This window comes from Ctenopharyngodon idella, chromosome 1 (assembly GCF_019924925.1).
Source record: "Ctenopharyngodon idella isolate HZGC_01 chromosome 1, HZGC01, whole genome shotgun sequence".
NCBI classification, from domain to species: Eukaryota; Metazoa; Chordata; class Actinopteri; order Cypriniformes; family Xenocyprididae; genus Ctenopharyngodon; species Ctenopharyngodon idella.
The window spans coordinates 22,143,539-22,165,951 of record NC_067220.1 but is presented as its reverse complement, the minus strand read 5'-3'; the positions used below and the strand labels follow the sequence as shown (position 1 = coordinate 22,165,951).

General features: G+C 37.2%; 1 protein-coding gene across 2 annotated transcripts in view; it reads left to right on the top strand.

The window, feature by feature from the left end:
* Positions 1 to 3,660: 3,660 nt before the first annotated feature.
* The window catches only part of dchs2 (dachsous cadherin-related 2), a 39,934-nt gene continuing 21,181 nt past the window's right edge, over positions 3,661 to 22,413 (top strand). Inside the window, exons 1-9 of one of the 2 annotated variants that reach the window (XM_051899747.1) lie at positions 3,661 to 5,687; positions 8,623 to 8,814; positions 8,892 to 9,123; positions 12,204 to 12,440; positions 15,248 to 16,276; positions 16,690 to 16,877; positions 18,624 to 18,720; positions 18,850 to 19,007; positions 20,659 to 21,499. In XM_051899747.1, coding sequence (XP_051755707.1) covers positions 3,948 to 5,687; positions 8,623 to 8,814; positions 8,892 to 9,123; positions 12,204 to 12,440; positions 15,248 to 16,276; positions 16,690 to 16,877; positions 18,624 to 18,720; positions 18,850 to 19,007; positions 20,659 to 21,499 — 4,714 coding nt within the window. In that variant the 5' untranslated portion in view covers positions 3,661 to 3,947. Of the gene's footprint in view, positions 5,688 to 8,622; positions 8,815 to 8,891; positions 9,124 to 12,203; positions 12,441 to 15,247; positions 16,277 to 16,689; positions 17,583 to 18,623; positions 18,721 to 18,849; positions 19,008 to 20,658; positions 21,500 to 22,413 lie in introns of those variants that run through there. The other variant, XM_051899758.1, reaches the window with a different exon arrangement.

Here is a 22,413-nt window from a genome sequence, read left to right as displayed (position 1 = left end):
TAGCTAGCATAACATCCGTATGTAGCCAATTTCAAAGTTTAACCTGTTAACTGTCAGAGTTCCAGACACTTGGCATCATTCAAAAGCTTAAACACTCAAAATTCAGTGCAAACCGTTTCAAAAATAGCTATCAACTTCAAATTTGGAACTTAGTTAGACATATTTATTTTTCTAAAAATTTTATTGTCCAAATTGTTTTGTAAAATATATATTTTGTAGGCTATACAATAAAAAATGTTTAGTTCAATACACATTTGCTTTACAGTGTAAACTTCTATAACTTCTTTATGCTTTTATTTTTTGAAGCTGCTTTTCTTTCTGCAATAAGCTGTTGAGTGTCTTCTTTGAAAAGAAACCAACCTTAGGTCTGTGTTTCAAAGCATGTATCACAACCATTTAAGTGCAGATCTATGTTCAAAATTGAAGGCGGGTGGGGGGTGGGGGGATATGGGTAACCATAAAGTTGATGGGGACTTTCATTACTATGAAAGTCAATGGGGTTACCCAAAGTCAACTGTTTGGTTACCCATATTCTTCAAAATATCTTCTTTTGTGTTCAGCAGAAGAAAGAAATTCATACAGGTTTGGAACAACTTGTGGGTGAGTAAATTATAACAGAATTTTCATTTTTTGGGTGAATCCCCTTAAATTAATTTAATCACTTAGCAGATATTGGCCGATATATTTTGGGGTGTGGTCCACAATGACTAATAGGCCTATTTCTTGTGAACATGCCCAAACTTGGTATAAATAAAAGAACACTCTGAAAAAACATACACAAATATATACATTTCTGATGCAAGGGGGGTTATAGCAAGTTCTAAATTATCAGCCATTTATATCAATATAAATGACAGATGAAAGGCTTTAATGCTAATGTTGTCAACAAAATATGAAATGCTATTTTCATAGGTCTCATTGTTTTATTGATCTTGTTTGGCATGGTACAATAGATTCACATAAATAAATGTTCACAACCATGACAGACTTACAGTATCTGTCCAGAGTTTAATATGGTTTGGAAAGAAATCTGTGATCTCCAACATGCTTATATCTCTAAATAGTACCTTTCTTTTATACATATATACTAAATACATTTTTGTTCAAAGTGAGCATCAGAATGGGGAAGAAAGTTGATTTAAGTGACTTTGATTTTGGCATTGTTGTTGGTGCCAGACAGGTTTGAGTATTAAAAAAAAAAAAAAAATGCTGATCTACTGGGATTTTTATGCACAACCATCTCTAGGGTTTACAGAGAATGGTCAGAAAAAGAGAAAATATCCAGTAAGGCGCAGTTCTGTGGATGGAAATGCTTTGCTGATGCCAGAGGTCAGAGGAGAACGGCCAGACTGGTTTGCGCTAATAGAAAGGCAACAGTAACTCAAATAACTATTCCTTACAACCGAGGTATACAGAAGAGCATCTCTGAATGCACAAAACTTCGAACCTTGAAGCAGATGGGCTACAGCAGCAGAAGACCACATCGGGTGCTACCGTCAGCTAACAACAGGAAACTGAGGCTACAATTTGAACGTGAAAGCATGGATCCATCCTGCCTTGTATCAACAGTTCAGGCTGATGGTGGTGGTGTAATGGTGTGGGGGATATTTTCTTGGCACACTTTGGGCTTCGTAGTACCAAATGAGCATTATTTAAATGCCACAGCCTGCCTGAGTATTGTTGCTGACCATGTCTATCCCTTTATGTCCACATCTGATATTCTGATGACTACGTTCAGCAGGATTACGCGCCATGTCACAAAACTCAAATCATCTTAAACTGGTTTCTTGAATATGACAATGAGTTCAATATACTTAAATGGCCTACAGAGTCACCAGATCTCAATCCAATAGAGCACCTTTGGGATGTAGTGGAACGGGAGATTCACATCATGGACGTGCAGAAACTGTGAGAGCAACTGTGTCGTATTTTTACTTTGGAATATGTAGCGCTCATGTGTGATTAAATCATAACCTTTTTAAGTTTAATAATCACGCTATGCCACATCGCAATTTCTGTTGTTCCATACCCAAATTTTAGTCCTCTTGAAATTATAATGAAGACTTTTCTTATACCATTTAAGATATTTAAGACATTTAAGATGTTTAATATTTAAGATATTTAAGATGTATTTATGACCATAAATTTGATAAAACTGAATTTAAGACTTTTTGAGGACCCGCGGGCCCTGTAGTAGGCCAACTTCATGTGTTTCCCTGGAGGTCCCCAGCACTGTTACATCTAATACAAAGGTGCGCAAGCCCCTCTCCCCAGGGCATCAGCTAGAGATACCAAGCTAAATCAACAATCACCTTAAAAAAAACTATGCAAAATCAGGGGGAGCTTGAAATATCTATCAGAATAAACAAACTTTAAAAAGGGTTTTCAAAACTTTTGAATTTGAAGATCAAGGTAAATATACTTAATTTGTCTTCCGGGAAACATGAAAGTATCTTCTGTTGCTTCCGAAGGGCAGTACTAAATGAAAAAAAAAAAAAAGATATTTAAACAGAATATGAAAAATTTGTACATCTTCATCCTGTTCAAAAGATTTCTTAAGCGATTTTTTTAAGCGATAGTTGTGTTTGAGTCCCTCAATTGTCCTTAATGTGAAAAGATGGATCACAAAATCATTCAGTCACTGCTGTAAAGGGTTCAAATAAGCAAAAGATGCTGGAAAACTGAAGAATCTGCAGGACTTGGAGGATTTTTCTGAAAAACATTGGGCAGTTTAACTGCTCAGGACAAACAAGGGACTCATAAACAGCAATCAAAAAAAAAAAAAAGTCGTGGATCATCCAGGTAACCACATATTAAAAATCAATGGTTCTTAAACCTTTGAACAGGGTCATTTTAATAAATTCAGCTATTTTTTTTTGTCTTGTGGATTATATGTAAACATATTTTATGTAAAATATCTTACTCAGGACAGTACTAAATAAAAAGTAACATGAATTTTGTATGATCTCTCTTATTTTGTTAAAATTATTCACATTTTCACGTTTTCTGCAAGTGGTTCACATACTTTTTCTTGCAACTGTATTTAATACACAGAGTAAAGCTGACAACACCCTTTATTTCACTAAAACAACTATTTTAATTTAGGTTCAAGTGCAACTGTTAAGTAACATACAAGAGATTCAGCAAAACTCAAAACAGTGAAAGTTCCTTTATGAGTCTAATTCTGTTATTTGAACAGTCAGTCATTGGAGATCTTACTATAGTTCTGTGATTTTTCCTATAACAACTAAATGAGAAATGTTTTGATTTATTTGCCTAAAATATATTAGATTATTAAATAATGCATATATACGGAAATTAGCCATGGTTTTAATAGTAAAAGTGTAACCATGTTTTTTTAATTTTATTTATTTTGGCGGATTGAGTACCATTTGTATAGCGACAGTTTACCATGGTTAAATGGTCAGTGTAGCAAAACCATGGTCAATTTGTGGTTACCATGGTTTAACTACAATAAACGTGTTTTTTTTGTTGTTGTTTTTTTGTAGGAAAAACCAGAGATAAGGGTTAATATAATATAATATAATATAATATAATATAATATAATATAATATAATATAATATAATATAATATAATCATCAGGGCATTTTAAAAAATCTAAATGGCAGGTCTTTTGCACCTGCTTCAAGATACCGCGCGTCACGTGACATGGAGAGTCATCAGGCGCGCGTGCCGCTCGACATACGACACTTCATGCTGATCTTCTCATCTGCCGCATTTACTTCACCGGCAGAAGATTATTCTGTATTGAACCTACACATACACACAGCGGAAGAGTGATGGCTGTAAAAGCTGTAAAGATACGGAGGAACATTCGCCACTGAAGAAGAGCGCTTTGGAGAGTGAACTTCAGCCCGAAGCCATAGTGCGAAGACGTTGTTTCCTCGTTATAATGAATGTAACAAACTTATACTAATGTTTTCTCATGAAGATGGAGTTTTACGTACGGATTGTACTCCAGTTTCTCTTATTTACATTACTGTGTGAGGACGGTTGCGCGCAGGTGTTCAATCTCAGTCTCTCTGTAGAAGAAGGTTTACCTGCAAAAACTATTGTGGGGGATTTAAGTGTTGGACTGCCGGCGCAAACCCAGAGTTCTGGATTCTTTATATCTGAGAGCAGAGATTCAGATGTGTTCAGAGACTTTGAAATCGATGGAGACACCGGGATCATTTCCACCGCCGTGGTGTTGGATCGAGAGCGCACAGATAAGTACGAGTTCGCGGCCGCCACTTTAACAGGAGAGGTTATTAAAGTAAGCATCGAGGTGAAGGACGTGAACGATCATTCCCCTGTATTCCCTGTAAAAACAATACATTTGAATGTGTCTGAATTAAGCCCTCCAGGAACCCGTTTTGAGTTGGAAGGAGCTCAGGACCAGGATAAGGGTGATTATGGCACCCAGGGCTACAGAATCACAGATGGAGACACGAGGAAACGTTTTAAAGTGGAGATCCGCAGTAGTGGAGGTGGTACGTTCAATTTAGACCTTATTCTGCTTGTAAGATTAGATAGAGAAACTACTGACTTCTACAGTTTCACAATTGAGGCATTCGATGGTGGTGTACCACCCAAAACAGGCCAGATGCAAGTGCATATTACTGTACTTGATGAAAATGACAACCAGCCTGTGTTCAATCAGTCAGAGTATCATGCTGTCTTATTGGAAAGCGCCCCATTGATGACACCGGTCTGCCAGGTATTTGCGACAGACCCAGATCTTGGCAGCAATGGTCGAGTCACCTATGAGATCAACCGCCGTCAAAGTGATCCAAATGAGTTTTTCATTATTGATAGCTCCTCAGGTATCATTAGAGTAAATAAGCTTTTAGACTACGAAAACCAGTCATTTTTTGAGCTTATTGTGACCGCATGGGATTCTGGGATTCAGCCTGAATCTTCTAGCACATTTGTAAGTATTAAAGTACTGGATGTCAATGACAACCACCCAAATATTAGCATCCTGTTCCTAAATGAGGCAGGAGCACCTAAAGTATCCGAAGGAGCAAAACCTGGAGACTATGTTGCCAGGATTGCAGTCTCAGATCCAGATTTAGGAGATAACAAGAAGATTGATGTGTTTCTCCAAGGTGAGGATGGAATGTTCTCCCTCAAATCCACTGATGATTTTCTTTACGTTCTCTTTGTGGTTGGCCCACTGGACCGAGAGATAAAGGACTTGTATGAACTCACTGTGACTGCCACAGATTTCGGCTCTCCTCCTCTGAGCAGTGAGATAACATTTCAGGTTCAGATCACGGATGTGAATGACAATCCACCCGTTTTTGATCAAAACAACTATGAGGAGAGCATTCCTGAGGATGTGCGTGAGGGAACAGCTCTCTTCCGAGTCAAGGCCATGGACCGAGATCTAGGAGGGGATTCTGGAATCATCTACTCTATTGTACAGACAGAGCAGGAGCATCTGTTCAACATAGATCCAACATCAGGTCTCATTATTACTGCGGCAGGCCTAGACCATGAGAGAGAGACGGAGCTGAGGTTCTTAGTGGTGGCTTCCGATGGTGGTTCTCCTTCTCTGTCCTCCACAGCCACTGTGACCATCCACGTGGTGGATGTCAATGACAATAAACCTATATTCCAACAACAGTTCTATAATGTAACCGTCAAAGAGCACACAGCTGTTGGGACATGCATCTTACAGGTAATTATTATTACGTTCCTTTTCATGAAATTGTACTGCAGCCAGTTTGATGATGAGAAAATATGCTACTATTATTTGTAAGAAAAAAGAATTTATGTCAATATTAAAGATCACCCAGAAATTAAAATTCTGTCATGATATGCTTACCCTCATGTTGTTCCAAACCTGTATGACTTACTTTCTTCTGTTGAACACAAAGGGAGATATTTTGTAGAATGTTGCAACCAAATAGTTTTGATAACTATTGACCATTAATTTTTTACAAAGCAAAAGCTGGAATGAATTAGACATAAACATAATAGTGGCATATTATTATGACCATCAAATTTGTTTTAATTTTTGGGTGAACTATCCCTTTAAGTTGTAAACAAACAAGCAAAAATGAAAAATGAAAACAAATCATGGATGAAGCCCGTGCACAACAAATAAATCATTGTAGGGATCACAAGGTCAGAAGAAACACTCAGTTACTATCACAACAACACACACACACTCACTTTCAAAACGGAGACAGTACTAAGACTTTTTGTTGAGACAAAGACAGCAGTGTTGCAAAATAGCCACAACACACTGCTCTCTGCTTTGTCTCCTTGTGTGTGAAACTGTTGCCTGGCACAAGTGTACTCGGCATGACAAATGAAACTGTGTTTGTAGTTTCAAAATTTTATTGGAAACACCTATACTCAAAAGTCTGGGGTACATAAGATGATTTTTAAAATACTTTTATTTAGCAATGATGTATTAAATTAAGTAAAAGTAAAGATATCTTACATTGTAAAGATACATAACATTTCTATTCATCAAAGAATAGAAACAAGTATCATCTGTTGCAGGACTCCATCTCCATACAAAATTCTCACTGGATTATTACAATATTTTTCAGAGGAATGTAGACAATGTGCTGACACACTGAAGCAGAATATATAAATAACTTTTATGTGTTAAATGTTTTTGTAAAATATCTAATACACAGTACTCTATATTGCGAGAATTTCAAGTTTGATAGGTATTTACTTTGGCCATAATTTCAGAGCATGTATTTTTAGATATCTCTCTTTTTGATCACAGCCGCAATCAGCTCTGCGTGCAAAGAGTGTTTCTGCAATTTATGATCTCAGACAGTTGCTTTTAGACTTTGACCATAAGTCCCAGTCCTTCCACCTACCACTGAGCTCATAAATGGTAGTATATAATATATCTTTTATGGCAGAAAGGCTGAGGTCATGAGGGGCTGCTAAAGATTGGAAAGAACTCATACCCCAATGATTCAGCAACAGACAACTTGTGAGTGAAAACCTAGTGATTTACACTAAGCAACATTTTCTGCTGTGTGTAATCATGATATAGCAAACATGAGTGAAAAGCTTAAAGGGTTAGTTCACCCAAAAATGAAATTTTTGTCATTAAGTACTCACCCTCATCTCGTTACACACCCGTAAGACCTTCATTCATCTTCGGAACACAAATTAATATATTTTTGATGAAATCCGAGGGTATCTGATGTGTATCTGAACTGTAGTCACGTTGACTATTTTTTTAACCATGTTTTCAACTACCTTTCTGGACGTCAAAAGGTGCAATGACGTTGCTGCCTATGTATGGATCAGATACCCTCAGATTTCATCAAAAATATCTTAATTTGTGTTCCGAAAATGAACGACGGTCTTACGGGTGTGGAACAACATGAGGGTGAGTACTTAATGAGAGAAATTTCATTTTGGGGTGAACTAACCCTTTAAAAACCCTTGAGAATAGCTTGACAAGAACACTTTCCTGTGTTGGTGTAATAAAATGCACTCGGCCTAAGAGGGCGGAGCTTCAAGAGCTCATTCTCCCGTGTCAGGAGTCAGTCAGGACACACTATAATGTCAGAAACTGCAAATATATGCTGCATGGAGATAGAACAGGTATAGTTTAGTTTAATTATGGTTATAAGTTATATTGTCGTCTTGTATTTATCCACTATATTAGTACAAGCCTGTTCACCGATGAGTTTTATAATGTTTATTGTACTTCACACAAAATATGAAGCGTCTGTTTTCACTCTAGAAAATCACTGTTAGAGCTTAATAAAACACAGTGCAAGTATGCATTAAAATATTATCCATAAACTCTCTCTCCCTTGCATTATCATCAACATACACAGCGAAGTACACAGAAACACTCGTTACAACTAACAGTAAACAAATATATAAAGACCTTATGCCTTTTCGGGTGGTGCTTAATAAACTGGTAAACTTTATATCCATAAATCAACTCCGATGAGCTGTAATAAAGTGCTCACACCTTCATTACTGCTGTATCCAGTATCACTCTGGAGGCTGTAAGATGGATCACGAACAGTTTGTACTGATCTATCCTTGAGTAACACATTTTTAGCACAACCTCTGTTTTGTATTGTCCCTTTGTATTGACATTCGGTCACAAAGCAGTCCGGTGTGAAATGATTTGCGCAGACATAAATGAATTTCGGTAGAGTTGAGGGAGCATTTTCTTCGAAAACAAAATTAATCCACCTCATCTTCAGCGGCTCAGATTTCGGGAGTAAATTGAGAGAGCTATGTGGATTAATCCATCCAGCTACATAACAGCTAAAACGCTTGGGAGACATTCTCGTCAGTGCAGCAATGGCGGACTGTGTACAACTCGCTGTGAACTCCCTCGGGGCGGTTCTATGTTAACACAGCAGTGTCTGTCAACATTCGTGGGTGGGGCCTGTGGCTACTGTGACGTCACATTGCCAGGAACCTGAAAACGGCTTGTTCTGAGACACTGCTTATGATTTATGGGGATTAAAAAAAAAGGAGTGGTTGGATTTTTATCATTATAGGGTGGTTGTGTACACACACTGCCAACACAGATTTATGTCCAAACACCATGCAAGTGAAATTTGCATAATAGGTCCCCTTTAATTATACATTTTTATCTGGTCCAGGTCACTGCCATAGATGCTGATGATGCTGAGTTTGGATCAGTGCGATACTCCATCTATGATGGCTTCAGCAGCAAGGATGACAACCCTTTCTTTCACATCAACTCTGTTACTGGGGAAATCTGTGTGTCTCAAGATATTGATCATGAAGCTGGCCATGTGACCTTTGACCTGTTGATTAAAGCTGAAGATCAAGTAAGTTCAAGTTTGTTAATCCTGGTATCGTGGAATTTCATATAAAAAGGTCGTAATTATGTTTTCTTTTGGAATAGGATGGGCTCGGTTCACAGACATTTGTTCACATCGATGTGGAGGATGTGAATGATAATGCTCCTGTTTTTAGTCCTGAAAAATATGTCACGAGTGTGAGCATCCATGCTCAACCTGGCACTGAGCTCTTCAGCATTTTTGCTTCTGACCGAGATTCTGGAAACAATGGAAAAATCACCTATGAGCTTCTGCCTGGAGATTCTGCCTCTTTATTCACTGTGGACAAGTCAACAGGTAACATGCCCCATGTTAATGTGTTTATCTGGTACTGAAATCTGTGTTGCTTCCCACATTGCAGATGACTTTTATTTATAGTGAGGATTTAATGCTTTGCACGAAACCACAATGTTCACCTAAGAGAGTCTTTTATTTTAAATAAAATATAAAGCCAAAAAAACAGATTAAAATTAAGAAAATTCTGTCACACAAGCCAGACTTGCATGATATTATAGCCCATAGGACAGCGAAGATAACTCATATAATCTGTTTAGACATCATAGTGTATGCTTGTCTTGGCAGTCAGACTGAGAATCTTCTGTAGAAGATATAGTAATTGCTTTTGTCACAGCCAAGTTGGAGGCCTGTGGATTTACACAGCATCCTTCTAAATCCTTTCTGGACATGGGTGCAAATTAAAAGCTGTGTGAAGTGTTGAAGTGGACTGTCATACAGCATTGAGTGCCTACAGAAATTTGTGATTAGGTTTTATATTATGATGACTGATGTACTTAGTTATAAAATGTTGCAAGTGTGGCTAAATAAAACACATACAGTGAACATTTCTAGTTATTGGGTGAAATCATGAGTTTTGCATTTTTAATCAGGCAACAATATAATACTAATATACTGTGATATTCTGAGTAATTCTGTAATTAATTATAGTACAGTGAGACTGATACAGATATATAAACATTTACTTTTTAAGTCATTTTAAGTTTAAAAATCTTTAGGGGAAGACATGTTAAATATAAAAATCACATTAATAGTCTAAATTGATTTGATAAATACAGATAATTCTTATTAAAGTCATTTGTATGGCATCTGTTACTATCACTGTCCTTGGTTTTTCACACACATAGAGCTACTGCTGAGCTGTGTTGTTTGGCGTAACGCATTACAGTAATCAGATTACACTGTAGTGCAGTACGAGGTCTGCTCTTTATTTTTCCATAATCCCATTACAATCACAGTTCTGTCATTAATGATGCTACATATATGATTTTCTCTCTTTCATTTGGTTTCCTTTAACAGACAGCAGTTGAGAGCATGTGAGCAGTCACACAGATGAAAAATTCTTTCTGTCCTAAGTGTGATTTCTCTTAAGTAGTGCTTGGAAGTCGAAGTAAATATCCCCCCTTTTAAATCGCCTACATTCTCTTACTCGCTTAGGGAAATCTCTGCTAAGCATCATTGGTTCAGAGCTTTTACCTTTTTGACATGAGGTGCATCCCAATTAGCATACTTATGCACTATTCTACAACATTTCTAAGTATAAAAAGTGCATGATGAGTAGTGTGTTCACTCTGAAAATTCCAAAAAGAAAAAAATGCACTTTAAATGTGGAATGTTGGACACTTCATGCACTCAACTGTCGTAGCTTTTATTACGTAGAGGAGGTGGAGGGGCTATCAGACTCCGATGCTGAATGACAAAATAACCTTTTGTGAGGTTTGTGGCATTAAATGTTTATTAGATACACAAAGACTTGTTTAGATGATGTAAAAGTGTATTTGCTGAATGCTGATTCAGTATGACAAAAAAAGTATTATAGTGTTTGCCTTTCGATTATTTAACAGAACTGTTGAATAGTAAACAAATGAAGACAGAGAATGAACACTCATGTGCATCTGCGCTTTGGTGCTAGATTCTCGGCACTGTCAAAATAAAGGTCCCACTTCTGACTCTTATTGACCAAACAGAAAAATGTAAAGCTTAATGTTGGTAATTAAAAAATTGCAAATATCGGCGTATTCGGTGAAATATTGGTGGAACATAATTACGAAATGATAATTACGAAATAATTTTTTCTTGTTTTTGTTTGGTTGTTGTTGTTGTTATTGTTGTTGTTTGTTTGTTTTTGGCATGCAGGCGCTAGGAACTTCAAAAAAAAAACAGCTAAATAAAATACACACAGATTAATCTCTCTTGCTCATGCTTGTGTGCCAGTGATTACCTTTCTGTGTGTCTTAGGTTACCCACCCCTGGTTTAAATCAACAGATGCTAAGGATTTTAAGTTAGATCAAGGTGACAGAATCTTGCAGGACCCCAACCATCTGTCAAAAGTGGAACTAGCCAAGAACATATCAACTATATCACCATTAGTGATGGATGTTAACTAATGTTTGTTTAAAGTTTGTTCAGTTTATTAAAAGAAGTAATTTTACTAAAGTAATTGTACTAGTGTACAATTAAAAAAAATCATCATGACCTTGTGTTCAATGAGTTTCTTAGTTAAATAAGAATAAACTTTTATCAGATTTTAATCTTAACATAGTATTTCATAGAGTTAATCACTAAGGTTTTTAATTTCAGTTCCCTTAAATTTAAAGGATTAGTTCACTTTCATATAAAATTTTCTTGATAATTTACTCACCCCCATGTCATCCAAGATGTTCATGTCCTTCTTTCTTCAGTCGAAAAGAAATTAATGTTTTTGATGAAAATATTCCAGGATTATTCTCCTTATAATGGACTTCAATGGCCTCCAAATGGTTGAAGGTCAAAATTATAGTTTCAGTGCAGCTTCAAAGGGCTTTAAACGATACCAGACGAGGAATAAGGGTCTTATCTAGCGAAACGATAGGTCATTTTCGAAAAAATGTAAATGTATATGCTTTATATAAACAAATGATCGCCTTCCAAGTGCTTCCACCAAAACCGTACTTTCGTATTCCTCAAAAAGCTTACGCTGTATGTCCTACGCCTTCCCTATTCAACTTACGGAACGAACGCAGCAGCAGTTACATTTTTTCCGTAAGTAGAATAGGGAAGGTGTAGGACATACAGCGTAAGCTTTTTGAAGAATACGAAAGTACGGTTTTGGCGGAAGCACTTGGAAGGCGATCATTTGTTTATATAAAGCATATACATTTACATTTTTTTTTTCGAAAATGACCGATCGTGAACATCTTGGATGACATGGGGGTGAGTAAATTATCAGGAAAATGTTATATGAAAGTGAACTAATCCTTTAAGTCTGTAATATACTTGTAGGCAAATGTAAACTTTTTTTTCACTGCAATAATAGCTAAGACGTTACAGTATGAATGTGTCCTCTGTGAATATGAATGTGTAGATTTTGTGCGTTCCACAGGTTCTGTCTACCTGAGATCTACACTTTCCTTGCTGCGCAGTAGCAGCGTGAAGCTGTCTGTCTCTGCTCAGGATGGAGGAGGCATGACTGCCGTTCATCCTGCTAACATCACCGTGAACATCTTGCAGAGTGACCAGCCCCCTGCCTTTTTCCAGAAAGCCCACTACACCTTCTCCATCTCTGAAGATGCACCTGTGGGCTCCACCGTTGGTTTGGTTCAGGCTGTTACCCCTGCCAGTGAGTTTTCCGTGCTTTTTCTCTGAAAAGTTGTGGCTGTCGCACTGTACCCTATTTTAAACTGTGATGCGATGTAGTTGAAGAAGAAACCTATTTGGTAACCCTTTACAACAAGGTTGTATTTGTTAACATTAGTTAACAGTTTAGTTAACACTAACTAACAACTGAACAACACATATACAGCATTATCTAAACTTTGTTAATGTTAACTTGTACATGTACTAATGTATCTCCTAAATTTGTTAGCATTAGTCAAAATGAACTAACTATGAACATCTGTATACAGATTTCAGTAAGGTTTCAGCAATACTCCTAATAAATGCTCTTTTCCTGTTAAATAACATGAGTAAAGAGCCCACAGACATTAGAAACAATTTAACTGATGTTAATGTGAAAAACTTAACAATGAGATTCACAAAAACTTAATTGCTTTTGGTAAAGTACTGTTCATTGTTAGTTCATAGTAACTAATGCTTTAAGTAATGTTTAGTTAATGCAGTTAATTTAAATAATGTTTAGTAAAGTTAATGCAGAGCGTGCACCCTGAATATTAGGAAATGCGTTTACAAATGTTAAAAAATGTAAGCTATTAATGTTAATGTTAAGAAATGCATTAATATATGTACAGGTTAACATTAACAAAGATTACATTAACATTAATTAATGCTGTAAACAGATCTTGTTTATTATTGGTTTGTGTTAACTAATGCATTAAATAATGTTAACAATTTAAGCTATTAATGTTAAGAAATGTATATGTACAAGTTAAAATTAAGAAAGATTAACTAATGCTGTATACAGGCCTTGTTAATTGTTAGATAATGTTAACAAATACAGTCTTATTGTAAAGTGTTAACTTTTTTATGTTCTGAACTGGTAGATTAGAGAAAATAGACAATATATTGAACCACGTGTCATTTATTTCAAGAAATGGATGTTGATCACTTATTTTTTCCAGTATCAATAATAAATATGAAGCTCTACAACACCAAGGTGTCAAAACCCATCCACCCTTTTTCACACCTTTCCTTTCCACTAGTAACCTAGTATTTCCAGACATTGTTACCCCAATGATTAATTCGTCTTGCGGGTCAGGGATTAGCTGATCAGAGCGTTAAATATCAGTCTAGTTAGCAGGGTTGTTAGGGTAGATAACAAGATTTACTGTGCTCTGTTTCTTTTGGCTCTCTTAGTCTACAGTCAGTTGTTTTTAGTGAACAGTATCTCATGCACCGTAGATGTAGTTCCAAACGTAGGTTCAGGAGGAGCCTAAACAATCAGTCCTGTCAATCATCATTACGAGCGTATATAAGCAGCAGTCACTGCGTCATCCCAGCGACAATTCTTCCAGCATCCCTCCTCCTCCCCATCTCCTCCTCTATTTGTCTTATTCTCCCTCTATGCAGTACTGTTAGGGGGGTTTAACTTGGAGCTCAAGCCGAGCCTCGGGTTCGAGCCTCCTTCGAGGACAGCAAGCCAAGTTTGTTTTAGCATTAACCATTCAGACTGGATGTACAGGCGAACTTGTGAATTGGTATTAGAGTTAATCACACATTCTTAACCTACTCAGTGATTCACAACTATACCTGCTTTGAGGTCATTTTAGTTTTTTATTTAATTATGGTATGTTGTTGGGATGGTGCATATATGTGCTTTTGCAGAAATGCCTAAAAGGTGACATTAGCAGTTGTTATTTGGTTTTGCAGTAAGAATGTACCAGATTGAATCATACAATGATGAGTATTTAATTACTCATTTAAAACACTCCATTCTTGATTTATTTAAGTAATTTATGATTAGTTTTTGGCTCACACACATGCACACACACAAATGTTTAGCCTTCCACTTTAATAGTTGAACAGTAGACAGTCAATTGAGGTTAAAGTTTAGATTAGCTGATTAGCCCTCTCTTTAGGTCAAATGAAGTTTCTGAGTTGGAGAGGGGGGCAGATCCCTTAATCTCTGGGGGCTTTGGTTTTCTCCAGCTGTATCAAGGTCTCAACTGTCAAACAACAGAATAACGGCAATACCTTTAATACATATGGCAGGTTGAGTATGTCAGTATGTTCTAAATTTATAAGCATACAGTTTGTGTAAGTTTGACAAAGATTTATGTGACAATAAAAAGGTGAAACAAAGGAAGAATTATTGAATAATCTAGTTCTTTTAAAACCATAAATAATCTATATGATGATATACATATATGTGTGTGTGTGTGTGTGTGTGTGTGTGTGTGTGTGTGTGTGTACTTAAGCATAACATTGTTACTACCTTGGAATACAAAATCTATTTATATTTACATGTACTGTATGCAGATACCTTTAATGCTTTTATCCAAAGCTATTTTGATCAGTTCATGCATTCCCTGGTGAATCAAACTCATGACCTTGCCAATGCTAGCGCCATGCTCTAATATTTTGAGCTACAGAAATATGATTTTTTTTTTCTTTTTTTTTTTTTAATAATCCTAGAATGTCTTTTTTGAGAGCAGTTAGATACAAAAAAAGTCCTACTGTGAAATTACTGTGAAAGTAATGCTTACTAATTAGTAATGCTTATTATTAATCTGGAATATATTTTAACAGTGTACTTTCATAGTGTTAGAGCTTATGGTCCTTTTCTGAAGATTCTTCAGAAAGTCTCATTTTGTGTTCCATGGAACAGAAATTAAGCAAATGGTTTTGGAATGGCATGTGAGAGAGTATATAATGGCAGAATTTTCATTTTTGGGTCAACTATGCCTTTCACTGCAAAAACAATTTGTCTTATTGATAATATTTTGCTGGTATTTGTCTTTCTAATTGCAGATTCAGTGGAGGTAGTCTCATACATCATATCCTCAGGTGATCTGCAGGGGCTTTTCTCAGTGGATGCCCAGACAGGCATCATCACCACTGCCCGGCCCCTGGACCACGAGTCTCTCTCTTATGTTATTTTGACCGTACAATTCCACACAGGAACCCATCCTATCTACAGCAGTGCTCAGGTCAATGTCTCTATCATTGATGTCAATGACAACCCTCCTGTGTTCCCAAAAACTGCAGAACACATCACCATATCCCATAACACCCCTCCAGGAACGGCACTTTTCATTGCACATGCCCATGACAGTGACAGCGGCCTTAATGGTAGAATTCACTATATGTTACGTCCTGAGAGCCACTTGTTTATAATTCACCCACATCTTGGGACTCTCATGCTGAACGGCAACCTCTCAAGAGATTCCAGCCAAAGGTACGAGCTCAGTGTTATAGCTGAGGATGAGGGTCATCCTTCACTAAACTCTACATTAGGACTTGTGATAGAGATAGATTCCTTAGGCTCTGTGGAAGACACACTAGCCTTTGAAACTTTGGTTTACCAGGTGGAAATTGGAGAAGGTGCTCCAAAAGACACCAGAATGATTCAGGTACGTGCTCATGGAACCAGGTCCCAGCATGAAGCGAGCCCTAGAACAGTGCCCACTGTCATCACTTACTCTCTTAAACCCCTCTCTGGAGTCCCACCTTTCAGGATCCACCCAGAGACTGGATGGATGTTTGTATCTCACAGTCTGGACTATGAAACTGAACCCATGTATAGATTTTGTGTGTGTGCAAAGGCACAAAATAGCAAAACAGAGGCCACAGCAACGGTAGTCATCATGGTTCAGGATGAGAATGACAACAAACCAGTGTTCAGTAGAGATATGTACTTCTTCAGCGTGCAGGAGGGACCGTCTCCTCGTGGCCTGATTGGAACGGTAAAAGCTACAGACAGAGATTCGCTAAACAATGGAGTGTTGTCCTACATCCTGCTCTCTGATGGAAAATACTTTCGCATCAACACCAGAACAGGTCAGAATTACTGTTGAATTAGTGTTGTATTTCATTCAAATGATCTTTCATAAACTGTTTTGTCAAAAAAGCATTACAGAAATTCATAAAGCAAAAGAAACATATTTTGAGGCATTGAGTTCTGCTGATATTTTGTGGACAGACTTAGTCAAAGCTTGAAAAGTGTTTTGGTATAAATAATCTTTTTTAAACTTGTTCCATTTATTTTTTACATTATTTTGTATTTTGAATAAAACTGAAACAGACTGAAATAAAATAAAACTAATTAATCATATAAAATAAAATAATTATTTATTTATTTATTTATTTATTTTTTAAATTCTGAGTAAAATTTGTTTCCAAGTAAAACTTAAACCTCTTTTTAAAAAAAAAAAAAAAAAAACTCACTCTCTGTCTTCTTTCTCTGGTTGTAGGAGAGATCATAAACCTGGTGGCTTTGGATCGTGAGGAGCAGGCACAGCATGTTTTAAGGGTGATGGTCACAGATCAGGGTCGACCTCGTCTCAACACCACCACTATTGTTCGCATCCTTGTCACAGACATCAACGATAACCCCCCACAGTTCACACACTTACCTGTGACTAAAGAGATAAACGTACAGGTCATAATACTTTTTTCTAGATTTTTTTTTTTTTTACATTTTATAATTTAAGTTAAATGAACCTTCTGGCTTATTGTACAGTTCATGTACATTGACCATTTATGACGGCAACCTTTTTGTCACGAGGTGCCATTTTTAGGTTTCCTGTTAATCACTGTGCCATTATCGCCCCCCTTCCTATGTATAAATGCACATAACCATATTTTAAAAGTTCATAACAGCTTAATTGAAAAATTAAGAAATTTCACAGTTGAAACCTGATGATCAAATTACCTGATCAATCACAAACTTGCTTTTTTGATTAGTAACAGAAATAGTGCAGAACCTGACAAGAAATCAGACCATTCCTCCATACAGAATCTCTCCAGACCCTTCAAATTCCCAGCTCCATGTTGGTGCCTCTCTTCTTCAGTTCACCCCACTCATTTTCTTTGGGGTTCAGGTCAGAGAACTGGGACGGCCATGGCAGAAGCTCAGTTTTGTGCTCAGTGACATTTTTGTGTTGATTTTGATGTTTGTTTTTGGAACATCATCCTGTTGGAAGATCCAACCAGATCTATTGATATTTGATTTTTTTTATCTGTTGATTTTTGAATCCATGACGCCTTGTATCTAAACAAGATGTCTAGGACCTCTGGCAGAAAAACAGGCCCACAACATTAAAGCTACAGCAGTATATTTAACTGTGGACATGGGGTACTTTTCTATACCTGTGTGCACCAAAACCATCTCTAAAAAGCTAAAATCTGTATGGTCTGTATGGTCTGACTATAGAACCCAGCCTCGTTTGAAGTTCCAGTAGTGTCTGACAGCTGAATATGCTGGAGTTTGTTTCTGGATGAGAGCAGAGGATTTTTCTTGAAACCCTCCTAAACAACTTGTGATGATGTAGGTGCAGTTTGATATTTTTTTTTAAGGCTTTCTGACCCCAAGACTCAACTGTTTTCTGTAGTTCTCCAGCTGTGATCCTAAGAGAGTCTTTGGCCACTCAAACTCTCCGCCTCACTGTGCATTAAAGGGTTAGTTCAATGAAATTAAAATTCTGTCATACCCGTAAGACCTTCATCTTCAGAACACAAATTAAGATATTTTTTGATAAAATCCGATGGCTCAGTGAGGCCTCCATTGCCAGCAAGATAATTAACACTTTCAGATGCCCAGAAAGCTACTAAAAACATATTTAAAACAGTTCATGTGACTACAGTGGTTCAACCTTAATGTTATGAAGCGATGAGAATACTTTTTGTGCACCAAAAAACAAAATAACGACTTTATTCAACAATATCTAGTGATGGGCGATTTCAAAACACTGCTTCATGAAGCTTCTAAGCTTTACGAATCTTTTGTTTCGAATCAGTGGTTCGGAGCGTGTATCAAACTGCCAAACAGTACCTTGGAACAGTAGTGTATAGTGGTGATCTGGAAGCACATTTTTTTTATTTAAGTCCCTACTTTTCCATCAAGCTGTTACTGTATCTCATAAAATTGTAGATTCATAAAGTATATTCATAATACTATATCTTCCATGTGTTTCATTTTTTGTTTGTTTATTTATTTCATTTTGAATAACTCCTCTATCTAATCTATTCCTGTAGATGGTAGAGCTACCAACATAGAGAATTCCCAGCTAGCATGCAAACTGATAAGAAAAACTTCAGTGTACTTAATTACTTAGGATAACAGCATCTACCAAATGCATATACAGTATGCAAATGTTTATATGGCTTCTTTTTTTTTTTTTTTCAGGTGTGGGCAGGCATTCCAGTGAATTCTGTTGTTATCAGTATGTTTGCTAAAGACCTGGATGCTGGAGAGAATGGAACTGTCAAGTTCTCCATGAAAGGTAAACTGATGAGGAGAGGAAAATTTATTTTTAATTCATGGCTCATTTGTGTTTATATCCCTCTGATTGAAGGGAAATTTTCTTTGTGATTTAATCTGAGATGTCCTGTTTTTTTCCACATACTTTTAGATAATCAGCTGGGCCACTTTAGTATTGATAGTCGTAATGGCGACGTCAAGATGACATCACGATTCTCCTCAAACCCGCAGATGCGCTACACCCTGAGAGTGGTTGCCACGGACAATGGGCTTTTTCCTCTGGAAGAGACTGCAGTTGTTCACATACAAGTTAGTGAAGCTGGTTCAGGCATATAACAACACTGTGTGTGTCTGTGTGTGTGAAGATTTTCTTACAGATTTTTCTATTCTGTGTTCAATCTAAAGAAAAGTTGCTTCTTAAAGTGCAGTCTCGTTTATCTGTAAAATTTTGTGGGCGAAATCCATTTATTTCAATGGAAAAAGGTGCAATAAGGAATTTAACCTGGTGGATTTCCGGTGCCAAAAATTTCCCTACATGAACTTCATGTCAAGTTCAAGTTTGTTGAACTTTGACACGCAAATTTGCAGCGATGCCAGATAACAAGCCTCTTGGTTTGGCAGAGACCTTTGTGTGGGCAGAGATTCGTAAATTAGCAACAAACTGAAAAACCACAATGAGCAAGATGCTTATTCTGGCAGTGTCTACTCAGCTAGTTTTGCACACTACACTTATAGAAACATACTTCCAATTCAAACTGTATGCTAATTGTCCTGAATAGTGGGAATATATGTGTGTGTGTGTGTGTGTATATATATATATATATATCACCATGTTTTTAGGAATAAAGTCAAGTCAAGTCAAGTCACCTTTATTTATATAGCGCTTTTTACAATGTAGATTGTGTCAAAGCAGCTTTACATTGATAACTGGTACATTGTTTGGCTGCACAGCAGCTCTTAAAGAATAGTGTCAATGCAGGCAGATCAAAAGCACTGTTGAATATCAAATGTCAAGTCAAGTGTCCCCAACTAAGCAAGCCAGAGGCGACAGCGGCAAGGAACCCAAACTCCATCAGGTGACATCAGGTGGCAGACAAGTGGCAAATTGGTGTTAAAATGGAGAAAAAAACCTTGGGAGAAACCAGGCTTAGTCGGGGTGCCAGTTCTCCTCTGGCCAACAGTGCTTTGTTACAATTCAGGTTGCTATCATAAGTCCAATAGGATCGCAACATTAAAAGTATTTATTTCAGTTCCATCCAATTGAGGATCGTATTCATCACGCCGGTATGGACGGTTGTTGAGGAACTGTGTCGTGGCTGTCGTGTCGATGAGGCCTTCACAGGGGATGATCTAGTTGACTCAATCTCTGCTGATACTTCAGGGCTGCGTTGTGGTCGTGTCAAGGTGCAGGTCCTTGGTCTCACCTGGATACGGCCCGGATCCGGTTGACTACGGTGAACCTCGGGATAAACAGAAAGACTAATATTAGCGTAGATGCCATTCTTCTTCTGATGTAACGAGTACATCAGGTGTTATAGGAAGTGTTCCCGGTTCCGGCTGACCTAATTTATGCAGCCTAATAATCCTTTAACGGATTTGGAAATATAAATTGGTAATGTGTTATGTGTATGCCAGGTTAAAGAGATGCGTTTTTAGTCTAGATTTAAACTGACAGAGTGTGTCTGCTTCCCGAACAATGCTAGGAAGATTGTTCCAGAGTTTAGGTGCCAAATAGGAGAAGGATCTACCACCTGCAGTTGATTTTGATATTCTAGGTATTATCAGCTGGCCTGAATTCTGAGATCGCAATAGACGTGAAGGACTATAATGAATTAGGAGCTCGCTCAGGTACTGGGGAGCTAAACCATTTAGTGCTTTGTAAGTAATTAGCAAGATTTTAAAGTAGTATATAAATCAGGCAAATTTTAAGATCAGTTACTGAAATTTTGTTTTATTACAGGTTTATGTCTTAGACCAACAAAATGGGAACTCCAAGGATTTACAGAGCATCAAACACTTTACTGTGCAGGAAGATGCCAAACTGGGAACTGTGATTGGAACACTTGGGATTTCCAATACACCAGATATGTATATACGATATTATATTGTTGAGGGTGATGGTAGTATGCAGTTTGACATCAAAAGTACAAGTGGCGAGCTCTATGTGGCACAACATCTGGACTACGAAGTCACACAGCGTTACTTCTTGGTTGTACGTGCAGATGCTACTCCCACTTTCAATGTCACTGTATTTGTGGTGATCAGTGTTGTTGATGTCAATGACCACACCCCCTGGTTCCCTGGCAATAACGACTTTGTTGTGTTCGGCGTTTATGAAGATGTTATCAATGGAACGGCAGTGTATGTCTTTAACGCACGTGATGGCGATGGAAGTCTGCGTAACAGTGAGATTTATTATTCTTTGACCTATGACCCTGACCCTGCCATAGAGGAACTGCCTTTACACATCGACCATTACACTGGAGTTGTCACAACAAATGGACAGTTGGACCGTGAGCGCACTGAGAACATTGTATTTAAAGTGACTTTCAGCGACAACTCGGAAGAGCCCAACAATAGGAAACATACGTCAGTCATAGCTCAGCTGGTTATTTTGGATATCAATGACAACAGCCCCACATTCGTCTCCATGGAAGAAGCTTGTGTCTCAGAGGATGCAGAGATGGGACTGCTGGTTCATCATATTATGGCCAAAGATGAAGACGAAGGAAGTAATGGACACGTTATATACAGTATAATTTCAGGCAATGAGAAGGGCTACTTTTACATGGAGCACACAGGTAAATAATTCATTATGGGATAATTTTGTGGATGCAAATGTAGGTCTAAGAAAAAAATCGATTATCATTACAAAACCAACAACAACAACAAAATGTAAAATTGAGCCTACCTTCTTAAAAATGTTCTTGGTCTTATTTTTCATGATTGATTAGTACACGTTATTTAAAATAAAGAAAATACACTACTGTTACACTTCAGTGTCACATGAGCCTTCAGAAATCAAATTCCCTAGGGAATGGTTTTAAATGGAATTTTATTTATTTATTTATTTGCAAGGCACGTTTATTTATATACAGTCAAGTGAAAAAGAAAGTACACCCTTTTTAAATTTTGGTTTTATGTATGAGGACATTATAAAAAAAATCATCTGGTCTTAAAATTAGGTAAATACAACAACATGACATATTACACCGTGTCATTACTTATTTAACAAAAATAAAGCCAAAATGGAGAAGCCATGTGTGACAAACTAAGTACACCCTATGATTTTAATTGTAGAACCACCTTTAGCAGCAACAACTTGAAATAATCATTTAATATATGACTTTATCAGTCTCTCACATCGTTGTGGAGGAATTAAACATTGTTTAAATTCATTGAGGTTTGCAGGCATTTGTTTATGCACAGCTCTCTTAAGGTCCCACCACAGCATTTCAACCGGGTTGAGGTCTGGACGTTGACTGGGCCGGTGCAACACCTTGATTCTTTTCTTCTATAGCCATTCTGTTGTAGATTTGCTGGTGTGCTTAGGATCATTGTCCTATTGCAACTAATGAACCTTATTGTAAAGTGTTACTGATGCAACTTTGTAAACCTAAGTCATGCTACCATATTCTTTTTAGAGAGAAGAGGCTTTCTCCTGGCAACCCTTTCAAACAAGCCATACTTGTTCAGTGTTTTTCTAATTGTACTG